Source organism: Patella vulgata, chromosome 9, assembly GCF_932274485.2.
Source record: "Patella vulgata chromosome 9, xgPatVulg1.2, whole genome shotgun sequence".
Classification (NCBI taxonomy): domain Eukaryota; kingdom Metazoa; phylum Mollusca; class Gastropoda; family Patellidae; genus Patella; species Patella vulgata.
In genome coordinates this window covers 38,014,005-38,041,362 of record NC_065887.2, presented here as the reverse complement: position 1 = coordinate 38,041,362, position 27,358 = coordinate 38,014,005, and the positions used below count along the sequence as shown (strand labels likewise).

At 34.0% G+C, this 27,358-nt stretch overlaps 2 protein-coding genes across 2 annotated transcripts; one reads left to right on the top strand and one right to left on the bottom strand.

Moving 5' to 3' along the window:
* Positions 1–795: 795 nt before the first annotated feature.
* On the bottom strand, positions 796–22,754 carry LOC126807855 (tubulin monoglutamylase TTLL4). The gene is made up of 17 exons (XM_050532695.2): positions 22,623–22,754; positions 19,930–21,234; positions 17,824–17,933; positions 17,079–17,318; positions 16,700–16,810; positions 16,044–16,120; positions 15,389–15,583; positions 14,190–14,272; positions 13,850–13,978; positions 13,275–13,397; positions 12,035–12,133; positions 11,303–11,437; positions 10,673–10,810; positions 9,428–9,539; positions 8,699–8,909; positions 7,218–7,392; positions 796–6,250 (listed from the first exon to the last, which is right to left on the bottom strand). The coding sequence occupies exons 2-17, from the start codon at positions 21,162–21,164 to the stop codon at positions 6,094–6,096; spliced, it is 3,330 nt and encodes a 1,109-aa protein (XP_050388652.2). The 5' UTR covers positions 21,165–21,234; positions 22,623–22,754; the 3' UTR covers positions 796–6,093.
* A 336-nt stretch (positions 22,755–23,090) lies between these two features.
* LOC126807887 (synaptosomal-associated protein 47) lies at positions 23,091–26,902 on the top strand. Its single transcript, XM_050532756.2, has 2 exons — positions 23,091–23,194; positions 24,187–26,902. Exon 2 carries the CDS (start codon positions 24,321–24,323, stop codon positions 25,614–25,616), a length of 1,296 nt encoding a protein of 431 aa, XP_050388713.2. The 5' UTR covers positions 23,091–23,194; positions 24,187–24,320; the 3' UTR covers positions 25,617–26,902.
* The last annotated feature ends 456 nt before the right edge of the window (positions 26,903–27,358 follow it).

The following is a 27,358-nucleotide window of genomic DNA, read 5'->3' as shown; positions in this document are numbered from 1 at the left end:
CAGGTTTTCTGTGTAGATTTAAAAATTTGCAAGTTTTACTAAAAGAGAACTATAACTGGGAAGCTTTTCACAAGACTAATCAAATAGCCTGTAATACCAGGGGCGGACCCAGCCGAGAAGGGGGGGGGGGGAGCGGGAGTTGCTCAGCTGAATAAAAAATCACTTCTTTTGAGAAAAGTTTCATGGTCGTGTGCATTATCCTTTTATCATCAGATGGTGGGATGGGATGGACATTCAAAGCCCGAGATAATGATTCGTTGAGAATTATGCGTTTGAAATTTGCGCTCTGTTGTTATCTCTGTAGCCATCAAATAATAATGTTTATGTAAATGACGTACCGTGTCCTGATGTATATGTATGAAATATTAAATCATAAATAAATGTTAATATTTGATGGCCACAGAGATAACAACAGAACGCATAATTCTCAAAATTTAAATATTTCAGATTCGTCGGTTCGCCAGACAAACAACGATATGTGAGATCACAATTAAAGCTTTGAATCAATGAAATTGAATTACAATGTCATCGTATTAATTCATAATAAATGAAATGGGGTGTTGGATTTCTCTCTTTAATCAAAACGCCCAGCATGTATGTATCCAAAATATTTTCAAGGCTGGTGGGTTGGGGGGGGGGGGGAGAGGTAGGCTGAAGAACCCCACCACCACTGGACCCCCTCCCCACAAAGATACATTGCGTGTTTGAACGACAGTTAATTTCAAGGTTTTTGTGCTATATGGCTGGAGAATAGAAAAAAAACCAATCATACAAGCTTTATATTTGGTTTACTAGTTGTATAATTGTATAGCTTAGGCATGAATTATCAGTAGGTATGTATTTACATTCATAATATCATAATTAATGCTGATAGACGATTAATAAATAATAATATACATAATTTATATTTTTATACATTATAAATCTATTAAATAAAGCTACAAATTAAAAAAATAAAATTGATAATACTTCTTTGAAATCATTTATAAAAAATAATTCTTGAATTGAGAGATCAGATAAATAAATTAATAAGTTATTGATTACTATTGTCAATATTTATCCCCTTTATGTAATATACATTCAATTTATATGAAGGATATTTTGTCATATATTAACTAAAAACAGAGACAAATTATAGGCTACACAGATTTTGACAATCTGACTAGGTTTGACAAATTTGCAAACATTAAGCATATAAATGCTCCTGTTACTTGGTGCTGCTGGAATGTGTTTTGAAGACTGGCAACCAATTTTTATATTCCATCTATCAAACACCAGTGATCTGGTATTTCTGTGAGGTCATATTTGAAATTAGGATATTGAAAATTCTCTTCATTGCATTAAATAATTTTACAGTCCCCACACTATAGATTTTAAATACCTATATACTAACACAATAACAAACCGACAAACTAGGAAAATATCAGACAAAACATGTAACATCAATGATACAGGAGAAATGCACAAAAAACAACAAACAAGACAAACAAGTATATAGCTTAAAAAAAAAACACAAACAAATAATCTGGCAAGTTGAAATATGATTTGGAATGTTATTAGGTTTAAACCCTGAAAGAAAACGATATTAATTATACCCCATGATAAAGGAGAGAGAGAAATAGGTTTCACATCCACTCAACACAAACTAGGTCCTTTCGGGACTAACATATGGTTCAATTTCGTTTTAATAATTTGCTTGCGCTTAGGGGGTCTTTAGAAATGGGAGGGACCCAGAGAAAACCTATGAGGTTGGACAGATGAGCCTACTCCTTGTCACATATAAGCTTGGAATTGAAACCACGCCAGTTGACAGACACCTAATGATCTCATTTGTCCCACCCACCCCTCCCGCCTATGATAAATAAATCTGGAAAAAGACAAAGTACTTTTACAATCACTCTTTAATTATAAACTTAAAACAAGTAACCAGACAGGGGCATTAAACATTGAACCAGAAATACAAGGTAGTATGGCATTATTAATAATGAATGAAAGTTGTTTTACTAATAAATATTTATACATAGTAGTTCTTGTTCTATCATATACACATAACAGACAAGTACAAACAAATGAAAGAAAATTGTCTATGGAATGCAAAATAAAAATATCACAAATTTATTTTAGCACTTAGGATTATTAAATTAAAAAAATGTAAATACTGGTTCTATAAAACACAATAACATAAACTCTGATAGCAGGTATCATTATTTATAATAAAAAAAAACCACGCTTTGGATCAAATATAAAATATTTCTATTAGAAAAATAATTTTTAGAAAAATCATTTTTTTGAGAGTTTTGAGAATATCTAAATATGAGGCCTTGTACCTGACTTTAGATGACATATCTTGACCGTAAGTTTTCTATGGATGAGGCAAGTGTAGCTAACTGGATGGGAAGATCAAGGCACCTAGATGACATGGATGGTGATGTACCAAGCGTGAATCAAGGAATTTATGGATTTGATTGGGGTGGAAGCAGAGACCAACCCAACTCAAAAATGACACATTCATGGAAACTTTAATTAAAAGTTTATAGATTCAGCTTTTATATGGATTAAAATTCTAATTTTTAAATCCTTAGTTTATAATCTGATTATTTACCACACTGTTGACTCATACTATACACCACAGGGTCACTGTAACATCTATGTTACTATAACACTGTTGTCAACCGATTATGCCTATGTTAGCCAGACGCTTATACACTATAGCTTACTAAAACACCACTACATTACAATGAGATCCTTATATATTAAACTAGTGCTATGTACCCACTTTATATTGACATATCATACATACCATCAACAAGTCTGGAAATCTACTTTAAAGCTTTGTCTGTTGTTATTCTTATTTTTATACATGTTCAAAATTTAAACGATTAGGTTTATCTAATAAAATTATTTCTAGGTCTGTTAACTATCAAAATTACTTTTTACAAATACAATCTATTTACCCCATGTATTTGACATAAAAATCAGAGCACCAACAGATAGCTAGAGTATAAAATATTATTTGGCTTTACCTGTAATTCGATCTATACCCCTTAAATAATTGAGATCTTAAACTACTTGAGATATTAAAGTGACTCAATCTTATTCCATAAAATAATACCTGACTTAATACAAATACAGTTAAATTAAATTCTTTCAATAAACTATGAAATTTATACCGGAATTTCATGACATCATGGAACTTAGTTTATATAATGTTACTGTTATTATAATGATGCAAGTTATTACACAAAAAAAAGAAGCGTTACGGTCTACTCTTACTACGAATTCCAACTGTCAACGGGTCTTTAACGTGCACGCCAACATGTACACAGGACCTCGGTTTTTCGTCCCATCCGAATGACTAGACACTGTTCCTTGCCAGACCCTTCGTCCTGCACAACTGACCAGGGGACACCACACCTGAATATCCAAAGGAACACCGGGATCAAACCCAATACCTCCAGGTTAGCGAGCCAGCGTCATACCCACTGTGGCTCTCAATAATAAAAATAATTTGATATAACATGAAATAAATACAAATGATAATTAACCTAAATATTAAATAAAAAATAAATAGCATTCTCCGCCTACCCACATATAAATATAATTATTATGTTATTAATTGTTTGACAAATAAAAATAATCGTTATATGGAATCATATTTGAATTTAAATACCATTTTAAAATACTTTATAATATTCCTACAATTTTTAAACAGATATAATCATGTCAATTAGACAATAATGTTGATCTAACTTTTTTCTTTAATGAACAAACATCAAATTCTAGTCCAGTACGACATTAATTTATGTCGGATGAGCTCCAAAGTAATTTGATCAAATCTTACACTGAATGTGAGAAACTATTGATTTTTTAACAGCTTTGTATACAAGTGATCTCAAGTAATTGAATTGAAAGAAAGTCATTGTGAAAGAAGCAAAATGAACCAGTTATCAGACAAATTAAAACTGAAGCAACTGGACTGCTTCATGTCTAAATGTATCTAATAAATATTTCACAAACCAACCTTTGACATTCTGTAATTTCTGTATCTTAATTTTTGGCAAAAAATATAAAATATAAATAATCACAGGTTTCAGTAAAAAATTGGTCTAAAAATGTTTTTAAAAATTAGTTTAAACAAGGCACAGATCAAATTAAGAATACTTAAAATGGCTAGGAGTAGACCTTTTTAATTTAGGTCAAAATTATAATTGTCGATTCAATGGATTTTATATATGGCTTTGTTTTGGAAGATGACAATGTGTCTATAGATAAAACCAAAGTTAAGAAGGAAATGATTTTCTTAGTCAAAAATCAAACTTGTATATTATCTTTGACAGCAAAACGAATCAAAAATCGCATGTCATTTTTTACGATAGCCTAGGCAATATGAACAAAAATGTCGAAACAATCTAAAGATATAAAAAAAAAATTTAGATTGCTTTATTTGTCAAATCTCAATTTTTACCTTTTCGTGCTATATCAATAAAAAGATATCTTTAGCCTATTTTAATACTTTTGTTCATATCGTAAAAGACTCAGGACTTCCGGCTCATTTTGCTATCACAGGTCACATACTGATCTGTCAAAAACAAAAGTTTTATCATATAGAACCTCATCGTATCACTAATCAAAATAACAACATCAATACTTTATATTGGCCTAAATCAAAGAGTTTTATCTCCTTTAAGGTTAAAATTGAAATATATATATTACTTTCACAAAAATAACAATATGATCAACCCTAACGTTGACATACGATTGGATTAGTTTTCCAAAATAATAATTTGTTAGAACTGTTATATAAATATATCAATACTAAATATGATTTTATTACATAAATATTACATAATATTCAAAAATAAAGCTGCTGATGGTTTTTGAGCAATTTTTATTTTCATAGAAAAATATCTTATTCAACTCCAAGTATTAACTAGAATATTTGATATGGATCTAATCACTATGGTTGTTATCCGGCAACATTTCAACAGAATTTCACAAGTTATTTTTCAAGAAAAAAAAGGTATTTTAGTAATTTAGTTGTGTTTTTTGCTCGCAAATGAGAGTTGTGAAATCTAGTTGAAATGGTGCAGTGTAATATATCTATACCACATGTTCTAATGTTATCAGTCAAATGTTAAATGCCTCGGAGTTTCAGGTCAATATTACCTGAAGAAAAATATTTGAGCAAAAAGCATATTTGACACCAGGAGCCAATTATAATAGGATGCATTATGACCAATCACGATCTGTTTTCAGTAGAATAGCCATGATTTCACCCAAAAATTTAAAAATATTCAATAAGAAATATACTCTTTACTTGGAATGACTGTTGAAGATACCTTCCCGTGTACAAACTGGGTGATTTGATGATATATTTGGACTAAAAACATATTCAAACTAATTAATTCATCAAAATTTTGCTTCAAATACCTTTCAAAACATTATATTCGCGAGGAATACATCAACATATACATCAAACGCTACCTAACGCTGAGAGATCAGACAATCTTTGCATGCAACCTCTGACATCACTCAAGCAGACATCCCTAAGCGTCAGGTTGCCTGTTAGGGAAACCTTTACATTTTTGTCCTGTATGCGCCCCATGGGTGTTTTTCAGGGAATCCATGGACGGGATGTTTCTACTTTCCATATATACCAAATTTGCCATACTTTTATTGGAAATAACCACCCGATAAATACTTTTGTGGGAAAATATCTTTAAGGATTAGATGACAAGTTGATGCATGTTTTAATCAACAAATAATAATTACATGCTGCAAATGAGCCAAAAGTAGATTAATTTAACAAACTATGGCTTATTCAAACATCAAACAGACGTGACCAACAGAATTCACCATATTAAATTGAAAGCCATGTTTATAAGACAGACCTTCTGCCCGCAAGATGATATGATTTATAACTGTGTATGTGAGACAGATTGATTTTAAAGTCATGTTTAGCTCATGTCATGTATCGTTAGATTTTCTCCCTGATATCGGCAGACTTAAATTATGTCTTAAATAGCGCTTCGTTGAAAACATCTTGTGCTGACCAAAAAATTCATGCTGAAGTGGGGGCAGGCGGACGGACTGTCATCGGGCTCCATTTATTGGATACCTTGAAGATGCTATTGAGGGAGATGGATGACTGGATGGAAGAGATGAAGTACTGGGTGACTGAGACAGACATCTTAATGGAGTTACACGGGGAATCTTTTTGTGCATCTTTGGAAGTTGTGAAGTTGAGGCACTATAAAAAAAAAATGGTGTTAATTAATAAATTTTAACACTTTATTCTTGTATTTATCTCATAACTTCAGGATGGAGGGCCTGGCAATAGACAGCATATAGTCGTTTGGATGGGACGAACAATCAAGGCCCTGTGTACACCTTCCCGTACAAACAAAAGAAAACTTATCAGTTGGAATTTGATATATTAGTAGGCTGTCTGGGCAAAATTTCCCGCATAGCACACTGTAGGGCTTCGGCCCATCTCATTAGCCCAGTCGGAGCAGGACAGTAGGACGTTCAACTCCATTTCATTTTATTTCTTCTCATTTCTGATTCCATTTATAAACAACTGCTAAGCAGGGTCTTCATTTGGCCAGACTGGAAATGCTAATGTCAGGTCAAGACGATTTGTCTATCAGTCAATAAAGGTTTCAATAGCCAGGCCCCCGAGTTCACAAAGCATTCTCAGACATAAGTTAAGAATTTACTTAACTTTCAATCACTGTTAATGAGAAATATCTTTGATTCAGAAACACAAAACTTTGCACATAGTTTCTTATTGATGTATTTGATACATTAAAACAACAAAAGTTTTATAAAGGGCTATAGTTTAGTTAAAATAATAGGAACAATTTTGAGTAAAATCTTAACTTTGAGAACTTACGTTTATAATGGTTTTTTGATAAAAATAAATTAAACATTCATGATTCAAAATGTGCATAAAGCAAGATGATTTGTTTCGTTGGTTGAAACAGGAGGTTATAAACAGTACATACCTTTGTTTTGTGTTAGCTTCTAGTTTATTTGGTTTATTGGTTGAAACAGGAGGTTATAAACAGTACATACCTTTGTTTTGTATTAGCTTCTAGTTTATTTGTTTGATTGGTTGAAAGAGGAGATTATAAACAGTACATACCTTTGTTTTGTGTTAGCTTCCAGTTTATTTGGTTTATTGGTTGAAAGAGGAGATTATAAACAGTACATACCTTTGTTTTGTGTTAGCTTCCAGTTTATTTGGTTTATTTAACGGAGCACTAAATAGACGATGATCTCGATATGTCAGCGTTGTCGCGTTCGGTGGATTCCATTGATGTATAGGATTTTCTGATGGATTCTGTAGATGTTCGTCGTCTTCACAGAATGATGATAATAACGCTATTCCTATAATAAACAGAAACGTATTCAGGGTCTTGTCACACTAGATGCAACGAAGTCATCATCATTTGCTCTAATATCATTGTCAATAAATTCCTTTTTTTTTGCTCTATCCCAAATGATAGCCTTTAACTAAAACTTCAAAGATATTAAAATTCTCTATCTGTTTAAAATACAGATCTATATATCGTTTTGTATTTTTATTTATACTTTTGATGGCCTCTACTACACGAAGATCTGATCAGTTGTAGTGGAAGGTGGCGTCACAGGTCATACAAGCGGCTTTTGACCCTATGACGTCAGACAATTGATTAACCAATCAGCGTTGATGTTTCTAGTGGGTTACCCATAGTTCTGTTCACCTCATGCCAAAAGCTCGCCGTAACAGACTGTTTCATTGGTTAATCCCTAACATCATCCAGAATGAGGGTTATATAACAACTCTTCCAGATCCTAGTTTAGTAAAGACAAGTAAAAAGAAATTTTGAACTATATATAAAGAATGAAACGAAATAGGATCTGTGTTTTAATCAGATTGCAAAATTCTCATACCTTTGGTCAAACAAACTAAAAATTGTCCAAAAAGTATTTATCGGGTGGTTATTTTCAAAAAGTATGGCAAATTTGGTAAAAATGGAAAGTATAGATGCCCAGTCTTCTTAGAAAATACTGGATTATCTGAAAAAGTCCCACGGGGCAAGCACTGGGCAAAAATGTCAGGGTATCACTAACTGGCAACCCGACAATGTCTGCCAGCTTATTGTGTGCTAGCTTGACTGAGAGAGCCATTGTTATTTTTTTGCTGAAATGGTTAGGTGGTTTGGGGAACATTGAGCGGTGTCAACGTTGACAAAAAATATTTAAGAATTTACTTAGTCCTCAATATGTATGGTAAATGGACAGTAAGTAATGAAAAATAAATTCTGAAAAATGGACCCTCACTTACTCAACGAAGTTAGGTGACAAATATGGCATCAAACAATAGTTTATTTATAGCTTGTGCTATATTCCAGCGAATACAAAGTTTTGAGAGGGATTTGAAGCAAGTTTTTGATAGATTAATTAGTTTGAATAAGATTTTAGTCCAAATATATCATCAAATCACACAGTTTGTACGCGGGAAAGTATCTTTAAGAATGGTTTAAACTAAGAAGACCCTTGAACAGGTAGCAATATTTTAACATCGACTTTGGCAACTGCGAAATATAACCCTCTTCAGATAGAAGAAGCAAAATTTTGGAGGAAATAATCCTGTAAATAATCGCCAAATAGTACACATTTTTGTTAAAAAAGACAGAATCTTAGTACATACCTTTTTGTTCCATCCTATTGAAGCGTTTAATATACTGATCTAATAATAGATTATAATACCGGGGCTGTTCAAATAGACGGAGGTATTTATGTGTGGTAGGGGTGGGGAATACTCGCTGAAATCCTCCTTTACGACTATCTTCATCTATACTTGATGTTAACATTCTCATGTCATCAGGTGTTATAATATCTAACACTGTCTGCAGCGCTTGCTGAAAGTAAAAGTAGAAAACTATAATATCTAACACTGTCTAACAGTGCTTGCTGAAAGTAAAAGTAGAAAATTTAGAATATCTAACACTGCTCAGATAGGACAAAAAAAAAACAAACCTGGAGGTGCCGTGTACACACTGTCTCGCATGGAAAAGAACCCTTGACAATTGGAATTCGATATAAGAGTAGACTGTATCGCCGCTGTCCAGACAAAATTTTCTCTATAGCACATTTGCATGGCGTATGCCGTCTTCATAAGCCCAGTTGGTGCAGAAAAATAGGTTGTCAAACCCCTTTTCATTTCATTTGATTTCAGGAATAATGACAGATTTATCTTATTTATTACAGTTATGTTGACTGGTTAAATTCTATTTATAAAGTATCAGCATCTCCAAAAATAATCTCCATATTTTACACCAGGTTTCCTCATAGTTGAACAGATTAAGTTGTGCTCATGTTTTGAGGTCAAGACCTACTTTTTTAAGCAAACAAATTATTTTCTCTTATTTAATATTACCTCATCTTGACTGCGCTGACAATAGTAAGCATGTTTAGCTCGTTCATCAGATGAAAATATAGATGTAAATAAGCGTTTATCCATACAATAATTTGTTGATGGCACATGGGAACTGCAAATAAAAAATTTCAGATGAGAAAAATCATCCTAACATATTCCAAGAATTCTGAATCCATACCAAGATGTTAAATTGCGCCAAATATATTTTAACCATATCACCGATATAATAATGTTTATTTTTGTGCAGAAAACCATTTGGTATGACATTTTTATTACATGAACTCTCTTGAATACAGGAACAAATATTAATACAAAATTTATTCACAAGATGAGCCTTATAATCAACTATCTAGAGCATCGGATGGTTGTGATTTTGAACGGATCGAAGCACGATTGCTATTTAATAATTTAATTAAATAAGCGGTTGCCATGCAAGATACACCTACATTTTGAAAGATGGACAGAGAACAAGCTAAAAAAAAAGTGATTTTTCGTACAATCAAAGGTTATAATCCAGGATTTTATGAGCTGACATGTGTCAATATCGAAAGGAACTGAGATCTTTGGCATATAAACCTATATTTCAAGTTTCAAGGGTCCACAAGCTAAAAATACGATTTTTCGTACAAACAGGGGTCATAATCCAGGAAGTTAAGCCAATATCGAAAGGAACCAAGATCTTTGGGATATAAATCTATATTTCAAGTTCAGTCAAAATCGGATCAGAATTGTGACCTCTAGAGACTCCACAAGCGAAAATGTAAAATCTAAAAATCAGAAGTCATAATCCAGGAAGTTACGCCAATATCAAAAAAATATAAACCTATATTTCAAGTTTCGTCAAAATCAGATAAAAATTGTGACCTGTAGAGTGTCCACAAACAAATTGTGGACAGACGGACAAGGCCGACAACAGAATACATCCACATGAAATATGGGTGTATAAAAATGGATAATTGAGACTTTGTTTATTATCGAAACAATGGTAGCAATATTCTTTAAGTGGCATTTCGTAACTGGGCAGATAAATAAACTATAAACATACTTATTGAAGGAAGCTACTGATTTATTGGTAGCAATGAAAATGGAGACTACGCTTTTCTCCAAACATTGATATCTTCGCTCAGAATGAAGTAATTATCAATAAATTCTGTCAGCTCTTTATCTAAATCTTACATAATGCATCTTTAATACACACATGTGATATTTTGATGGGATTTATTTGTCTGACTGTAAAAGTTGTACCTGAAATCTGTTATCTGTGTGGATGATGAACTATACGCAACATCTTGTTTATCTGGTACCAGAAATCCCGCGATATTAAACAAATCTTTAATCATCTGACCCTTGATATTTACATCTAACTGAGAATTGGAATGAAGACTGAAATATAAAATACAAATAATATATGACTGTTCTATCCCTTGCAAATTATAACATTGTGAAAGTTAAAAGATGATTCAATTTCATTCAGTTTTTACAAAGATATGAGAGAAAGAGAGAGAGAAATGGTATTTAACGTCCACTCAACACAAACTAGGTCATTTTGGGATTGACATTTGGTTCAATTTTATTTCAATAATTTGCTTGTGCATAGGGGTCTTTAGAAGTGGGAGGAAACCAAAGGACCCGGAGAAAACACTGAGGTTGGACAGATGACGCTACTCCATGTCACGTACATCGAAACTATGCATCTTGACTCAATGACAGACCTTACGATCCAATGCACACACATTAACCATACAGCCATCCAATCCCAATGACCATGCCTTTACTGTTCCCTGGGCAGCTAACCTGGTGGTCCTGTGTTTGATCCTGGTGTTATAGTATTATAGAGGGTGAGACATCATAATCAATCAACACATTTATAAATACCTAGGTGAAATATTCACTTCTATAATCCATGGTTTTAAAGCTTCATCTAACATCACATCAAAACCAAACAACTCATGTACAGAGTAACGACTTTTCACATTAGACTTTATCATACTGTTTATAGAACTATCGGCACTGAAAGTCCAAAATAAAAACTTAAAGCCATACAGTTTATAGAACTATTGGCATTGCTAGTCAAAAATAAAAAACATAGTCATACAGTTTATAGAACTATTGGCATTGATAGTCAAAAATAAAAACTTAATAGTCATTCTGTATATAGGACTCAATCATACCGTTCATTCAACTATCAGAAGAAAAGTAAAAAATTGGACATAATGATACTTTTAAATGGCAAACGTTCTAATCTAGTTAAAATCTTGAGTATCCGATGCCATCAAGAGTTGATTATGGTTGGATAAGTTAATTAATGTCTAATTAATAGTTTGTATAACATTTCAGGCCTAAAGAAAGACCTGCAATAGACAGATTTAGCTCTAGCATAATGCATGTTTAATCATAGTTATTATAGGACTGGAGCTAAAAAAAAAAGCATTTTTCATTCATACACAAAAGGATTTATTTGCATGTTATTAAGCTGACAAGTACAGATGTTGTAGACTTTTTTAATATTGAATATCTGGCTGGACTTTATTAATACTGAACTTGGGTGGACTTTATTTACAGACAGCTTTCTTATGTTATGTACTGGTATGTAGAGAAAATACAAACCATATGATAGTCTTGATAACCAAGTCTTTAATAGTATCCCATATAGCAGTTGTATTTATACCCTGTTTCTTCATATAACTCCACAATGATTTCAAACTCCTGTAAATAAACCATTGACACATACATAATAATAACAAAACCTGTAGTTATCCATATATCTAATTTACGTAAATAAATCATAGACTTAAATTACATTATATAAAGGTAAGACGCTGGCCTAGCCTGGAGGTCGCATGTTCGATCCCTGCATTGGCCGAGAAAGTTTGTTGGGATTTTCCGACGTGGTTCCCCCTTGTCAGTTGTCTAGTTGTTCAGATGGCACGTAAAACAGAGGTCATGACTACACATTGGTATGCATGTAAAAGATCCCTTGGCAGATGGAATTCAATATAAGAGTAGACCGTAGTGCCGTTGTCCGGGCAAAATTTCTCTCATAGCACACTGTACGGCGTATGCCCTTCTTCATTAGCCCAGTCGGAGCAGAACAGTCGGACGTTCAACACCATTACATTTCATTTCATTATATAAAACCTACAAAAATTTATGTGATTAATTCTGTTATCTTGGCGATGCTCGATTGTAAATCTGGAATGTCCTGAAATGACAGAAATGCAATCAATTGGCACGGAATGTAGTCGTGTAACAGTTTTGTCAGTCCTGAAAACGGAGGTGGTGTGAGTAGAATCAGACGTAATAAACACAACAAATGTTTCAGCTGTCATGGTTGGTTGAAAGATTTTCTTATGCAGTTGGCACATACATTGTAGCCCAAAATCTCCCTTTTCACACGACTGTCACTATAGTGGGAATTCAATTCTAATATGTTCAATCAAGTATCCCCTTAAGTATTCTGCAGTTGGAACTGGACTAACAAATCTTTCATATATTCTTTCTACTTACAGAATTTCTATTTCTGGTATTTTGAATATATTTTCAAATCAATAATAAGTCTATACATTTAGGAACTTGACTGTCAAATAAATATGTCTTTATAACGGTATTAGGATGTCCCAGAGATCCATCCCGGTGTTGGATGAGAAAGTTCCTCGTCTGGCAAGTAACGACGTCTAGTTGTTTGGATGGTATGAAAAAATAAAAGTCCAGTGTACGCATTTGTGTGCACATAAAACAACCTTAACAAAATTTCCCTCATAGCACACTTTATGGCTTATTTGTCCATCCTCATTAGCCTAGTTGGTGCAGCAAATTAGGATGTATGTTAATGTATATATTTACTCACCATTTATGTCCTTGACAGACAGAATCATCGGTATTACTCTGATAATCTGAATTACGTTTATTTATACTGTAGTTGGTTAGATGCATGTATTTATTGTTCAATGATTTCATTGATGACGAATACCTAAAATAATATCAAATATTACATAATAAAGGAAGTAAAGATACATTATGTAAAATTAAGACAAAGAGCTGACAGTTCTGGCTATAATAGTTTAAAAATAGATAATGAAAAATGATCTACTGGAAATTTCATTCAAATTACTTTATTCTGAGTGAAATTATTATACAGCAAATGTGTTCTAATCCATTCATTATCACGGCCACCCATGGGGTTGTCATGTGAATAAATGTCTAATTAATAACTTATATAAGATTTCATGTCAAAAATAAGACCTGCAATAGGCGGATTTAGCTCTTACATAATGCATCTTAAAACACCTTGTACCCGGTGCATGATTTTTGTTTGGGATAAAAAAAAAGGCCCATGGCCTGAAACTGTAATTAATACTTTAATTTCTTCATTTTTATTTATTTTGTAAGACTTCTATTGTAATTTTGAATGTAAAATCTTACTTGCATGAAGCGAATCTAGCGAGTCCATCTTCATAGATATAAATACGTAAAGGATCATAACAGCTGACATAAACATAAATCCTCATATCAAATTTACTGTCATTTATCAAATATGGACGAGATAAATATCTGCAAGCAGAAAACATTTTAATCTTGAGATTGCGAAAATCAAGCATGCTCCATTATTTTCTCAGGAAGAGACACTCATTCATTCCAACTTAACATGATGTAACAGAGCTAAAATTGAAAGAAGACTAACAATAAATTATTTGACAAAATCCAAGGATATATATTTAAATAGAGATTTTAAGGATTTTATCTGAATGAAGATTGATCTAACCTTTGAACTATGACAGGTCGTCGTCGTGGTATTTGGTTCCATTTATGAATAACTTTGATTCCAATACCTCTAGCAGAAGCAGGCTTAAAAAAAGAAAAAAAAAAGAAGTCAGAATCTGAATTGTAAAATCTGGTTTCAGATATAAATCTAATACCAATCTAATTTTGTTGTTTATTGGTTCTTAAAATACTTTGAGGATCAGGATAAACGGATAAATGTTTATTTCTGTCATCAGAAATGGATTATATTAAGATCTGGACATTTTTCTTATATTTTGTTCACACTGGGGTTCATGTGACACATTTTAGTGCCACGAACGGTTCAATCCGTTTCATCATTATGCAGGAATTCTAATGCTGTCGTTGTGTAAATTCTTTTCGGTAATATCAATGTGAATGCAGTTTGAGTGGCCCTTCAAAAGTGAAAACTTATTATTTACCTATTTATAACTGCTCACATAAATATTTAAATATTAGAATTCAAATAGTTCTCAAGGCTATTCGATATGTTATTCAATGTCAATTAAAAGTAATGGAATTTGATCTTGTTCTCTTAGCCCATATGAAATATTTTTTTCATTGATTCCATGAAATCAGCTAATGTTCCAAAAGAAACATACAGATAAAGGAAAATATACTGAATTGAAAGATTAATAGTTTCCAGAAATATGAAATAGCATGGAAAGCACTCCATAAAAAAATTATTTTCACTGAATCGAATATTCCAATACTAACACTTGATTTGACCACTGCTATTTCTACATATGTAATGGGGTTTAAAGGCAATTATATGACGTCAAAGAGAAAATTGTCCATATCTACATATGTAATGGGCGTTAACTAGAGGTTTAAAGGAAATTATACGACGTCAAAGAGAAAATTGTCCATTTCTACATATGTAATGGGCGTTAACTAGAGGTTTAAAGGAAATTATACGACGTCAAAGAGAAAATTGTTCAACCAGCATGACTATTGCTACATTTCAAATATCAGTTTACCATCTACAATAGTTTAATGCCACCGAAAGTTCTTGCTCTATTAGTAAGTGCAGGACGACAGCACTACACACAAACAAAACCGATAAAACAAAACCTGCAGACAAGACTCAAACTACACAGACACTGCAAGCAATAAACAACAAATATCAAAACAAGCGAAAAGATCCAGGAGCAACCGGTCTATCTAGAATAGTATACTAACCGGTTTAATAATCCACTTCTGTTTATTGCCACCATCTTCCCAAGCTCTCTTTAAAAGTTTTAGATCTTGTGGTAGAACATATGTCTGTGGGAAAAATCCAAACTCACGTTTTCCAAAGTGAACCTGCATCCTTGCTAAGTTTCTCCATAATCGATCTTTACGACCAATTTGGAAAGTTCCAGGAAAATGATTTAACTACAAAAAAAAAGAAAAAGAAAATTGATTGTCTGCAAAAAACATTAACTATATTTGTAAACAGATTTAGAAATGAAAAGTACTAACCGGGAGAGAGAAATGGGGTTTAATGTCCACTCAACAAAAACTAGGTCACTTCGTGACTAACATATGGTACACTTTTATTTTAATAATTTGCTTCTGCACAGGAGTCTTTATAAGTGGGAAGAAGGCAGAAGACTTGGATAAGATCCAGAAGGTTAGGAAGGTGATCCTACTCCTTGTCATGTACAAGTGTAGGATTGAAACCATGCCACTTGACTCGATGACAGACCTTATGATTTAAACAGTAGGAAGTTAAACCCCATTTCATTTCATTTCTTATGATATAAAGCGCACTCGTTTGACCGTTCGCCCCCCCCCCCCCCCAATCAACCCACTAACTTTACAACAGAACCCAATGGAATGAAAGTGAACTTACCTTCTGATATTCTTTTATAGCTTTAAAACCCTGTGATTTCATGTGTTTACCAAAACATCCCAACCAATCATGATTCTCTGAGAATAGATGCAAGGATATATTTCATTAGGCCAAACCCATTCAATGTATCTTGATAAATAAAAAAGCCCTAAAAGTCTCATGAAAAATATCTTATTTAGAATTTTAAAACTTCTGGAAGTAAAAGCTTTTCAGAAGAGTAACTAAGTATTTTTTGGTTTTTAAACTATCATTGTTTACCCAAGATATAGAACATAAAATTTTTAATGTGTTCTTGAAGAACAAAACTTTAAATTATTGTGGCCTTAAATTACTGTGATCTAAATCATTGATTGAAAAATATACCCAAACTACCAGAGGGTCTATTCACGAAAATTTAAACTAAAATATTTTAATAATGCAGCATATTCATTGGCTAAGAGCTCAAATTTGCACTAGGATTTTAACCATCAACCAATGAAAAGGCAGCATCCTTAAAATATTTAGTTTAATTTTTCAAGAATAAGGCCTAAGGAATAATATATTTCTTACCAAAATCTATGTTGACACTGTACAATCTCATGACATTTAAGTAATCTTTTAGTCAAATAAGGCTAATTCTGATCAAGTAAAGTAACTACTATAATTTAAGAACTTACTTTTAGAAATTCGAAATCCGACTCTAGCTAAAGCTGATTTGACTATGTTAGGTGTGATGGGACTCATTCTCCATTTTAATAATTTACGTATTTCCCATGGCAACTGTTCCACTGAAGAAATAAAAAAAAATTATCATTAATACTATATTTGTTGGTGATAAAGAAGGCAGTGTAAAATTGGTAGCAAACAATGTAAATTAAAATGTCAAGACATCTTTTTCTCGTTGCCAGACACTCCCCGTCCAGAACCACTGAAATCAGACTGTAACATCCTGAGGAACCTTTGCATTCAACATCGGGATCGAACCCACAACCTCTGGGTTAGCGAGCCAGTGCCTTACTCACTGAAAAACCTAGTCACATATAAACAAATTCTTACCCTTCTCATTTTCAGCTATAAAGTTTATAGTTGGAGGTATATTTGGAAATAGACTAGGACGAAGACCTGACTGTACAGTTGTATCACTAGTACTGGAATATGGTTTGACTTTTGCATCAGTTTTGACGCTACGAGTAGAGACGGCTGTTGAAGGACGTCTAACTTTAACGGTAGATATTGTACGAGTAGGTACCGATTGACGAGACAGACTACTAGTGATCGAGTAACCATCAGATTCACCTGAAATATTAAATTAATTAACAACAGTCAAAATAATTCATATCTTTACCTCACAAAACCAGTTTTTCAAACAATATCCTAATTTATAGATCAGTTATCAAATGTAAGACTATAAATTTATCCATGTTTTAAGGTTGAATTCTTTTTAAAAAAGAGAGAGAGAGAGAGAGAGAGAGAGAGAGGGTTTAACATCGACTCAACACAAACTAGGTCATTTCAGGACTAACACATGGTTCAATTTTATTTTAATAATTTGCATGTGCGTAGGCCTCTTTAGCAGTGGGAGGAAACGGGATGAACCAGGGAAAACCCATGAGGTTGGACAGGCGACCTTACTCCTTGTCACGTACAACCGGGGAAACAAAACCACGCTAGTTGACTCAATGACCGACCTTATGATACAGCGCGCAAGTGCTAACCATTCGGTCATCCAACCCTCCCTTCCATAAAACATGACTCAACTCACTGATCTGAAACTATGTGGAAAGAGATGAGAGTATTTTACCTTCTTCATCTGATTCTACACAGTCATCATCTAATCCATCAATACCATCATCTTCATCATCCAGATCATCATCTTCACAGCTGGCTTCACCATCTCCAGGCAATCTCTCTCTATAATATTATAATATACAAACAAATAATGCTACAATGACAAACACGATCAATGCATATATTCAATAATGGGGGGGGGGGGTGAGAGAGAGGGGTTCATAATGCGATGAATTTCATATTCTGATTTAATTTCAAACAATATTAATAATATTATTATTCATAGCAAGGAAATATCAATGAATGACAAATTAAATTGTGACAGTCTCATGGCTAATATTACTAGTCATATTATAAATAACAAACAAGACTTAGTTTATCAAATATTGCCTTCACGTGTACTGTATATTCTATACTCACTACTCAGCACAGATTTGCTTTATATATTTGCATATTTTTCGAAAGATGTAATTTAGTACATTGGATGGGAAGTCAATTTAAGTAGTAGTTATAAGCACACTTTCCGAGGTGTATCGGTGAATATCAGGACAGTTTTGGTCGAGGGGCCCAGCCGAGGAGGCTCCCGACCAAAACTGTCCTAATATTCACCGATACACCGAGGAAAGGTGCTAATAAGTTACTTACATCACATTTCTATCGAGTCGTTTCAACCGAAAAGTGACAAATACTTTCTGCTCTTTCATTATTTATCCCTTTCTGAGCCTCACGTTACATTTCATGGTAGAATGATTTCGCAGTGGAGAGACGACCTGAGTAGTATTTACACGTGCGTCTTGCTATGATACTCTGAGCGTAAAACAATCACGTGTTTGTTTAGACCACATTGTCAAAACAACTTGTCTATGGCGTAGAGGACTGCGATATTATTAAATGTAGTGTAAAGGAAATGCGAAACGTGGGTCATTCCTGGTGAAAGTATGCATCGGCGGATGGTTCTTCCGTTGAAATTTATTTGTAATAAAGTTTATGACTTTCTAGGCGTTTTTTTCATCCTGCTTATTTTCAATGCCAGCAAGAGAACTGCGCCTTCTATCATCACAATTAATTAAAATAATTATTCAATATTGTAATTTATATATTTTGCATATTAATATAAATCAAACCAAATTATGAAATAGATGCCAATTGATATGTATAATAATTGATTTTTGTAATATGTTGTTATGTTAATTTAATGTCATTGTATATGTTTTTTAACTGCCATGTAGTTCCCCCCATTTTGTTTTGTTACTATGATTTTGACTAGTTGTTTCATGTACATTGTTCAGAACCATCGTTATCAATTGCGATCTGGGTCGGAGGTTAAACGTGTTAAACCTGGTATCTAAAACCGTATAAAAGTGGTATAAAAGTATCTGTGTATCACAAATGAACAGTACTCTTTCTGATACACGGATTCTTTTATGCATGTATAGCAATTAAACAGGACAATTTTATCAAAGGTTGCCAGTGGCAACGAGTAGAAGTGGGATGTAATTATGAATACATGTACAATTTTTTTACAAATAAAGCCTGTCAGTTTTTGGTTTATTATCTTTACAACTCAGTTGAGCAACAAATAAAATGAAATGGCGTCTAACGTCCTACTGTTCTGCTCCTATACTGGGCTAATGAAGATGGGCATACACTATACAGTGTGCTATGAGGGAAATTTTGCCCGGGTAGCGGCACTATCGCCTACTCTTATATCGAATTCCAACAGCCAAGGTATCTTTTACATGCATTTCAATGTATACACGGGACCTCGGGTTTTTCATATCATCCGAAGGACTAGACAGCTGTCCTTGTCAGGCCCTCTGTCCTGCATCACTGACAAGGGGGAACCACGCCGGAAAATCTGGATGAACTTTCTCGGCCAATGCAGGTATCGAACACCCAACCTCCACAGTTGAGCAACAAAGTGGGCCACATATCTCTCATAAAATTTTAGACTGAAATTCATTGGACTGTCCTGCATGCAACCATACTTGGTGACAATCTAATACTGAATTTAACAACAATCTCGTAGTACATGTAGTTGATGGCAAGGACAAAATCATGTATAGCAACGGATGCACATTGTCATGTAACTCACACAATACTTAGACAAGTTACCTACCCTGATGGGGTGTAGTCTTCAGATTCATCATCTTCTTCCATCTCATCAATATCCTCATCAATATTTGGTTTCTCCATTCTTTTCTCCTTCGTAAAGCAAAGTGATCCTTCAGCTTTCGGTCTCTGTTCATGAATTCGTTCCTCGGCTTTTGAACCCTTTTTATAATAGACTGTTCCAGAGTTCAATGGTTGTTTAATCAAGGTGTGAGAGTTTATTTCGGTGTTAAGGGTGGTTGTGGCAGTTAAGCTTCTGGTCTTGTTAATAGGAATATTATGTAAAGAGTTGGTGCTACCAAAATTTTGTCCGCTTGTGGAATTATTTGGTCTAGTGCTGGTGTATTCCAAGATGGCAGCAGGATTTAGAGAATGGGAATAAAGGTTACTGACTTCATCATAAGGCTTAGTTGGAGTATAATTTAAGTTTCTGACTCGGGAAAGCGTTTCGAAGGATGTGGGTGTTTTGTTAGAAGGTGGCCGTGAATGTTTTTGAGGTGATGTAGGTGGCTTGGGTTGAACTTTTATTTCTGAGGTTGCTTGAGATAATGCTGCTTTGTAAGTTATGGATTTTTTATCCAATTTTTCTCGGAAGCTGTTTTTACCACTCACAGCTGGTTCGTCGCCTGTTGAAATCGGTTCAACCTTTTGTGCATCAGCTATCTTACATCTGAATTTTTTGGCAGACTGAACTCGTTGAAGATGTGATTCTCGGTGAACAGCGCTAGATGGTCTCATGAACGTGTTATGTTGTATGGGAGCAGCTTGTTCTGTGACACTGATATGCGCCTCACGTACAATGCCACCATTAGGCAGGTTGTTCATCATGGATGTGCTTGGACTCTTTTTGATTCTACTATGCGTATGAACTGTTTGAACATCTTTGGCACTAAGTGGTCTAGAATAAGGATTTGATGATCCTGGTTTCATAGGAGTCAAAACAGTATTTGGTTTTGTGGAATTTGGAGAAGATTTAATAGAATAGACGTGTCTTCCTGGAGAGACTCCACGTCTATATATGGGGTCGGCAGCTGGCGTGGGGTCGCCATTAATAGAAACAGGTGATTGTTGGGAATCTTGCTGAACAGAAGTGGCATCATTATGGTTGCTAAGCTGAACAGGTTTGGAGATCTCAGTGTTGTATTTTAAAATGGGTTTTTGTGTTTGTTGACGTCGCGGTAATTGTTTTTTGACTGACAGATCGTCTAAGCTGTGTGTCAGATGGTCTAGATCTGTATTCATGATAGACGCAAGGCTTTGGCAATTTAACCTGTATCCATTTTTCTGGGCTTAACTATGACTGTTTAAACATCTGAAATATAGAAATAATGTAAAACTGAAGAAAATACATAGAAATAATATTTATTGTTTGATGCTTTTGCACATAGACCTGTTAAAGCGAGAATTTCAAATTTTCTAAGAAAGCCAAAACATAATTATTTCTATGTCTTTTGCTCAGTAGGTTATCAAATCACTATTATACGATCATGGGCATTATTTCCCACCCTTAAAAATCTATGACACAGGAAATAACAACACAATTACCTCCCCTGTTTTGCTATTGACAACATGGGGCAGCCATTTTCCAACGTTAGAATTTGAAGTTAAAAATGATATTTTTGCCAATTTCTCAGCTGGCAATAGCAAATTATAGGATTAATAGGATTATTCTTTAACAAGGTAGGACTGTTTATGGATACCATCTATTTTAAGGCTTTATTTTAATACATTTTAAAAATATGAAATGAAATGAAATGGAGTTTTTAACGTCCTACTGTTCTGCTCCTAACCTGGGCTAATGAAGACGGGCATACGCCATACAGTATGGTATGAGGGAAATTTTGCCCGGACAGCGGCACTACGGCCTACTCTTATATCGAATTCCAACTGCCAAGGGATCTTTTACGTGCACGCCAATGTGTACACGGGACCTCGGTTTTTCGTCCCATCTGAACGACTAGACAGCTTTCCTTGTCAGCCCCTCCGTCCTGCATCACTGACAAGGGAGAACCACGCCGGAAAATCTGGATGAACTTTCTCGGCCAATGCGGTGATCGAACACCCGACCTCCAGGCTAGCGAGCTAGCGTCTTACCCACTTAGCCATGTGATCCCCTTTAAAAATATGACTTGAAAATTTGCAATTGCAACTTTAATGTATTCAATTAGACAGCAAGTTGAGCAAGGTAAAATTGGAAAATTATTGATTAACTTCAGAGAAATTTGTCCATGTGTGCAGATTCGAACTATTATAGCCTACTAGATTTTTGGTTTATGCTATGCAGTATTGTTTGCGAATCAATTTGTTACTGAATAACGGATGCTAAATCATTAACTAGACATCGCTGATTTGAATCCCATACAAGATTATCGATATCATTGCATCTACAACCATCGACCAGTACCGTAAAGAAAGACTAGGCCTTTACTAGGCTACTATGTATAATATATATATAAATGAAACTAATAATAGTAGTAGACCAAACTTCTGCATTTATAATCTTTCTAGTGTAGGCAAAAATTTAATTGTAGAGTTTGCCCTGTAACAAATCAAAATCACACATCTGAGCAATAGCCTACAATTCTATATTGACCGTACTTAACTGATTTATTAGTATTTTATTTGGAGGTTTAGCCATAGGCCTAAATCGGAAAATTGACTTTATAGGCTATCATCCTTCAACGTGGACATAATACTTACAATAAGTTATATGGTAATTAAGCAAACATCGATTTCTTGTGTGCCATTCAATGACTTAAAACACCAGCTGCTGCCAAAATAACTTCTGGTCGGCCATGATGTAAACAACAGCCATGATGCTAAGGAACCCAGCGCACTCGTAACCAAAATACCCAATGAAATAGTCCGTTATAACTAATGAACCAATCAGAGCCATCGCATTATATTGTTCGTGGATATCCAGGCGCTAATCTGTCCCCAACTCCCCATACCTCTCTCGGCGAGAGAGTCGCCTGGATTCGGAAACAGTAACCTACAACAAATCAAATAAACATGAAATTTTTCTGATTGTAAATAGCCATAACACAATCTATTCAAAATAACTATTGTAATGTTGACAATTATGTACCAAAGTAAACAACTAAGGGCAAGTACTTGTTCTTGGCTTGTACATAGTGGAGACGGAATTTTAATCTCGGAAGTGATGAGTTACTTCCCTTGATATGTATTTTTAGCCATGATGGCCATATCTTTAAAATTGTAAACAAAATGATTTCCGCGTTTTTGTCAAAATAGAAATAATTTACATTATTGTAAGTATCTATTAGTGGTTTTAAATAGTCTTGGGGTTTATTTACGTCACAGAAACACGAGCTTGTTCAAAAGTCGTGTAGTATTTAAGTTCTTAACTTACTATGTTATAGTAAGCATGATTAAATGGCAAATATTTTAAGACCTTCTTAAAATAATTATCAAATGTGTTCACCTAGGTTAAAGGAGCTAAATGGCTAATATTTGGGACCTAGAAATTGTCACAAATGGGTAGCAACACATATAAAATTATAATATGATATAAACTGATTTACATTCAAAAGTTTCTGCTTTTACTATACTTTCTAATCAGTTATACGCCAGCAGTCTCAATCGAATGGCATTCTCTAGCGTCTGGTTATATCCAGTCTACACCGATATTATTTATTGTGCATGCTCTCCAGATAAGAATATGGCGTCACAGTTTGTCATGACCTGTGGAATATGTTTAGCTCTGTTCTTCAAGTCCCTTGTTACAAATGGCACTGAAACGCATTATGGTACACGATTCTGTACCAATGGTAAAATGTTTATTTTGTCTTATAATATAACTTCTATATTGGATATCAGAAGCCTGTCTTTTCCCGGTAAGATCACAACACCAGTGTTGAATTAAACGGATAAATAAGATTATTTTCAATGTTGAAGACTTTGGGTGATATTGAGTTAGAGACTTGAAATTGGTCAATCCCAGTTTTAGTTTCTATCGATCTCAAACCACAATCCTTATGTGTCTGCTCAGTGATGACAAGACACCATAATCATACCAACTCAGTCTGTGGATACAAGATTTCCAAGACTTTGAATTACATGTTGAATGAGCAATGAATATAAATAATATTTTGTAGTAGTAGGCAAAATAGTGATTTGTAATCCATGCTAGAGATTGTGGACCTGTGTTTGCTCAGTTACATGATTCTGAATAATTGGAAATATCACGCAAATGATCCTTTTTAAAAGATTTCTAATTTTGTATTTAAATTTATCTTTTCAGATATCCATAGAAACCCTGTGATGGAACTGGTTGCAAAACATACACCGTTAGTCTTAATAAATCCTGAAAAATAATTATTCTAAAGTTGCTAAACAGATTTCATTTTGTTTAAGTGTTTAAAAAAGACAAGATCTATGGAGGTTGTAATCAGATCATACGATGATGTTAGTTACTACGTAGGTGAAGCACGTAGAAGATGGGTGTACGGAAATCTAAATATTCATTGTCAAAAAATAACTTTTATAGAAGTTTGCAAGAATCCTTCAGATCAAATAATCGATGTCTTAATTCCATTTCAAAGTGTTGAAAAAATTTACAAAGCCACAACTACTTTAATTTACAGAGCCGTGGTTGTAACATTAAAAACTGGCAAAACATTTTGGTTTTCCTCCTTCAAAGATCATGAAAGTGTTTTTAAGCTCTTAAATTATTTCCATAAAAATTTAGTATTAGATCGAGAAAAGAGGGCAATAACTGGTAGTGATGTAGGCATTTCAAAAAGAACAGAAATGGGGACTAAACTTTTGAATATCACCCATGATTCCATGGCAACTCTTTCAGGGGCTGCGGTCAGTCTTAACGAGCAAGGTGAAAAAATTGGCAATTCGGCAATTAGAATGTTGGATATTCACAATGATCTTGACATTGCCCAACACATAACTTCTGGTTTAGAAAAATGGGTTGGGCGATGGAGTCTACCAAAAGAATACAAGGTTATCAAGCCAGTTGTTATTAAAGGAAATGACATACCAGAAATCTATGACTACGAAATCTTGTTCACTAAAATTGAGCCTGGAAAAATGTGTCAACAACAAGAAGGGGTTATCCAGGTGTCACAGGTTAAACTCAGTGTTTTAGACCTTAAACAGAAGGTGTTGCACCAATTCGATTGGTCAGATGTTTCTACAGTTAGAGTGATCAGCCCTTGGGAAATGATGGTGATTAGAAACCAGATAGGGAAACCAGACATTTCTTATTCTTTTGTTTCATCAAGATTAGTTGACATTTTGAGCAAAATTGATGTATATGCAAAGCATAAAATGGATTACGAAAGCCCAAATTTATCTCCAACAAGCCCTGAATCTTCACAAATTCAAACAAAAAGCTTTCCTGTAGACACACATTTACAAAATAAATCTAAGCGCGAAAGAATCAGCATTCCAGATGATGATGCTGACATCACATTCGGATCGACATCAAGAGATCATACAATGAAAAGTCAGGATGAGGTTTATATGCAACAAGAAGTCGTATCTACTGCAGAAGTGGAAGAATTGTCTAGTAATTTGCAGAATCTAAAATCTATGATGCTAGCTGTTGGAGAAGAGACAGATATTCAGAATGAAAACTTGGACTCACTAACTGAATCTGTTGATCAAGCAAATATTAAACTACGAGATGTCAATAAAAGAATCAACAAACTGATGTAAATCAAAACAATTACTGATCTAATTAATTCTTTATTTCTCTTTGTTTTTTATATTTCTGATTTTTACATTACATGTACATATTAAGATCTACCAATCTGTTCCACAGAGCATTATGAAAGTCTTCTAATATCTCTGTAAATGATGACTACCTTCAACACCTGACGTCTCATTACGCGACGTCAATCATTGGCTCAATGGCGCATGCATTGTTTACAAAAGACGTTACTGGTTCAGGCAGAATGGTGTCTTTTACTCATTTTAATACCCATTTACACTAAATAAGAAATGATTTTTACCCACAAATATGTCAAACGTCTTTAATCATTTTTCTAATATACTATTCAAAAAAAGTAGGGGATATTTGATTTTTAAGTGTTATTAAAGTCACCTAATGAAACTGACGAAGAAACAAATGACAAAATGAAATGAAGTTCACATTCATCGATTTATTCCAAATGATCGTTAGACTAAGTAAGGCACAGACTGACCATTATAAGGGTAAAATGAAACCCGGGGTCAAACAGCAAAGTTACCACAGCATCACAACCAAGTCAGTAACGGGTAAATCCTCCTGTTTGCCAAACAAGCATTGATCCGACGTGGCATACTCCTAATGAGACGTCTAAGGTCATTTTGGTCCAGATTGTCCCATTCCTGTTGCAACGCAGCAGCAAGTTCTTGGACATTGGCAGGACGTTGTTGACGTTGACGTAAGCATCACCTGCATTCCATGCGGTAGCTATTGGTGCGTTTGGGCGTCACATGTAACTGGAAATGTTTCTTCTGTTAGGTTCTATAGTGACTTTTTTCGTAGTCATTTGCATATTTTAGTATTATGTGACTTTTTTTCGTAGTCATTTGCATATTTTAGTATTATGCCCCCAAAATCAAATATCCCCTACTTTTTTTGAATAGTATATATATATAAAAAAAATGTTTTATAATTTAATTTGTTGGAGGAAAAAAGTTAATATTTGTGGCTCATTAAGTCGCATCGATGTCATCCTTATCAGTAATTGTAGGGGCCTAACGAATATTCACTGCTGATCAGTGTGAAGATCTACATGTAAATATATTCAAAACAACTGGTGATAAACCGTTTGAGTTCCTAAATAGATCAATGGATGAAGTCTTTGTGTAATTGAAACAGACAGGTCTATTATTAGGTTATGTTAGTGAGATTTCTGTTGTGATGGGATTTTTATATTGTACACTGTACATCAATATTCAATAATAAAATCTAGCAGGTAAAATATAAAATACAGAATTAAAGGAAAGAAAAAGAATAGAGTATCATTGATTCCACAGTTCGTTTCTGTGCATTGGTTGTTCTGTGGTCGTATATTGCGGTCGCCCCCGTCCGTCCGTCCATCGTCCACAATTTCTTGTGAACACTCTACAGACTACATTTATCATCTGATTGTTTTGAAATTGATATATGTTGTTTGCATTAGTGAGATGAAGAAGCCTATTTAATTTCAATAACTACCGTTAATTTCTTCTGGAGTTATGGCTCTAACGACAAAAGTCATCAACCGATCTGTATGAAATTTATATGCATCATTTAAATTAGTAAAACAAAGAAGCCTATTGAATTTCAGCAATTTCTGTTAATTATATCTAGAGTTATTAGCCTTGTTTCACTTTGTTGAATGTTGTGAACACTCTAATGACAACGGTTATCATCCGATCTGTTTGAAATTGATATGCATCATTTAAATTAGTGAAACGAAGAATCCTAT

Coding starts and splice junctions, on each gene's coding strand:
- LOC126807855 (XM_050532695.2), bottom strand. CDS start 21,164: ATGAATACAGATCTAGACCATCTGACACACAGCTTAGACGATCTGTCA. Junction 9,540..10,672: donor ACACAGATAACAGATTTCAG/GTACAACTTTTA, acceptor TTTTATTTGCAG/TTCCCATGTGCCATCAACAA. Junction 8,910..9,427: donor GTCAGCGCAGTCAAGATGAG/GTAATATTAAAT, acceptor TTTTACTTTCAG/CAAGCGCTGCAGACAGTGTT.
- LOC126807887 (XM_050532756.2), top strand. CDS start 24,321: ATGGAGGTTGTAATCAGATCATACGATGATGTTAGTTACTACGTAGGT.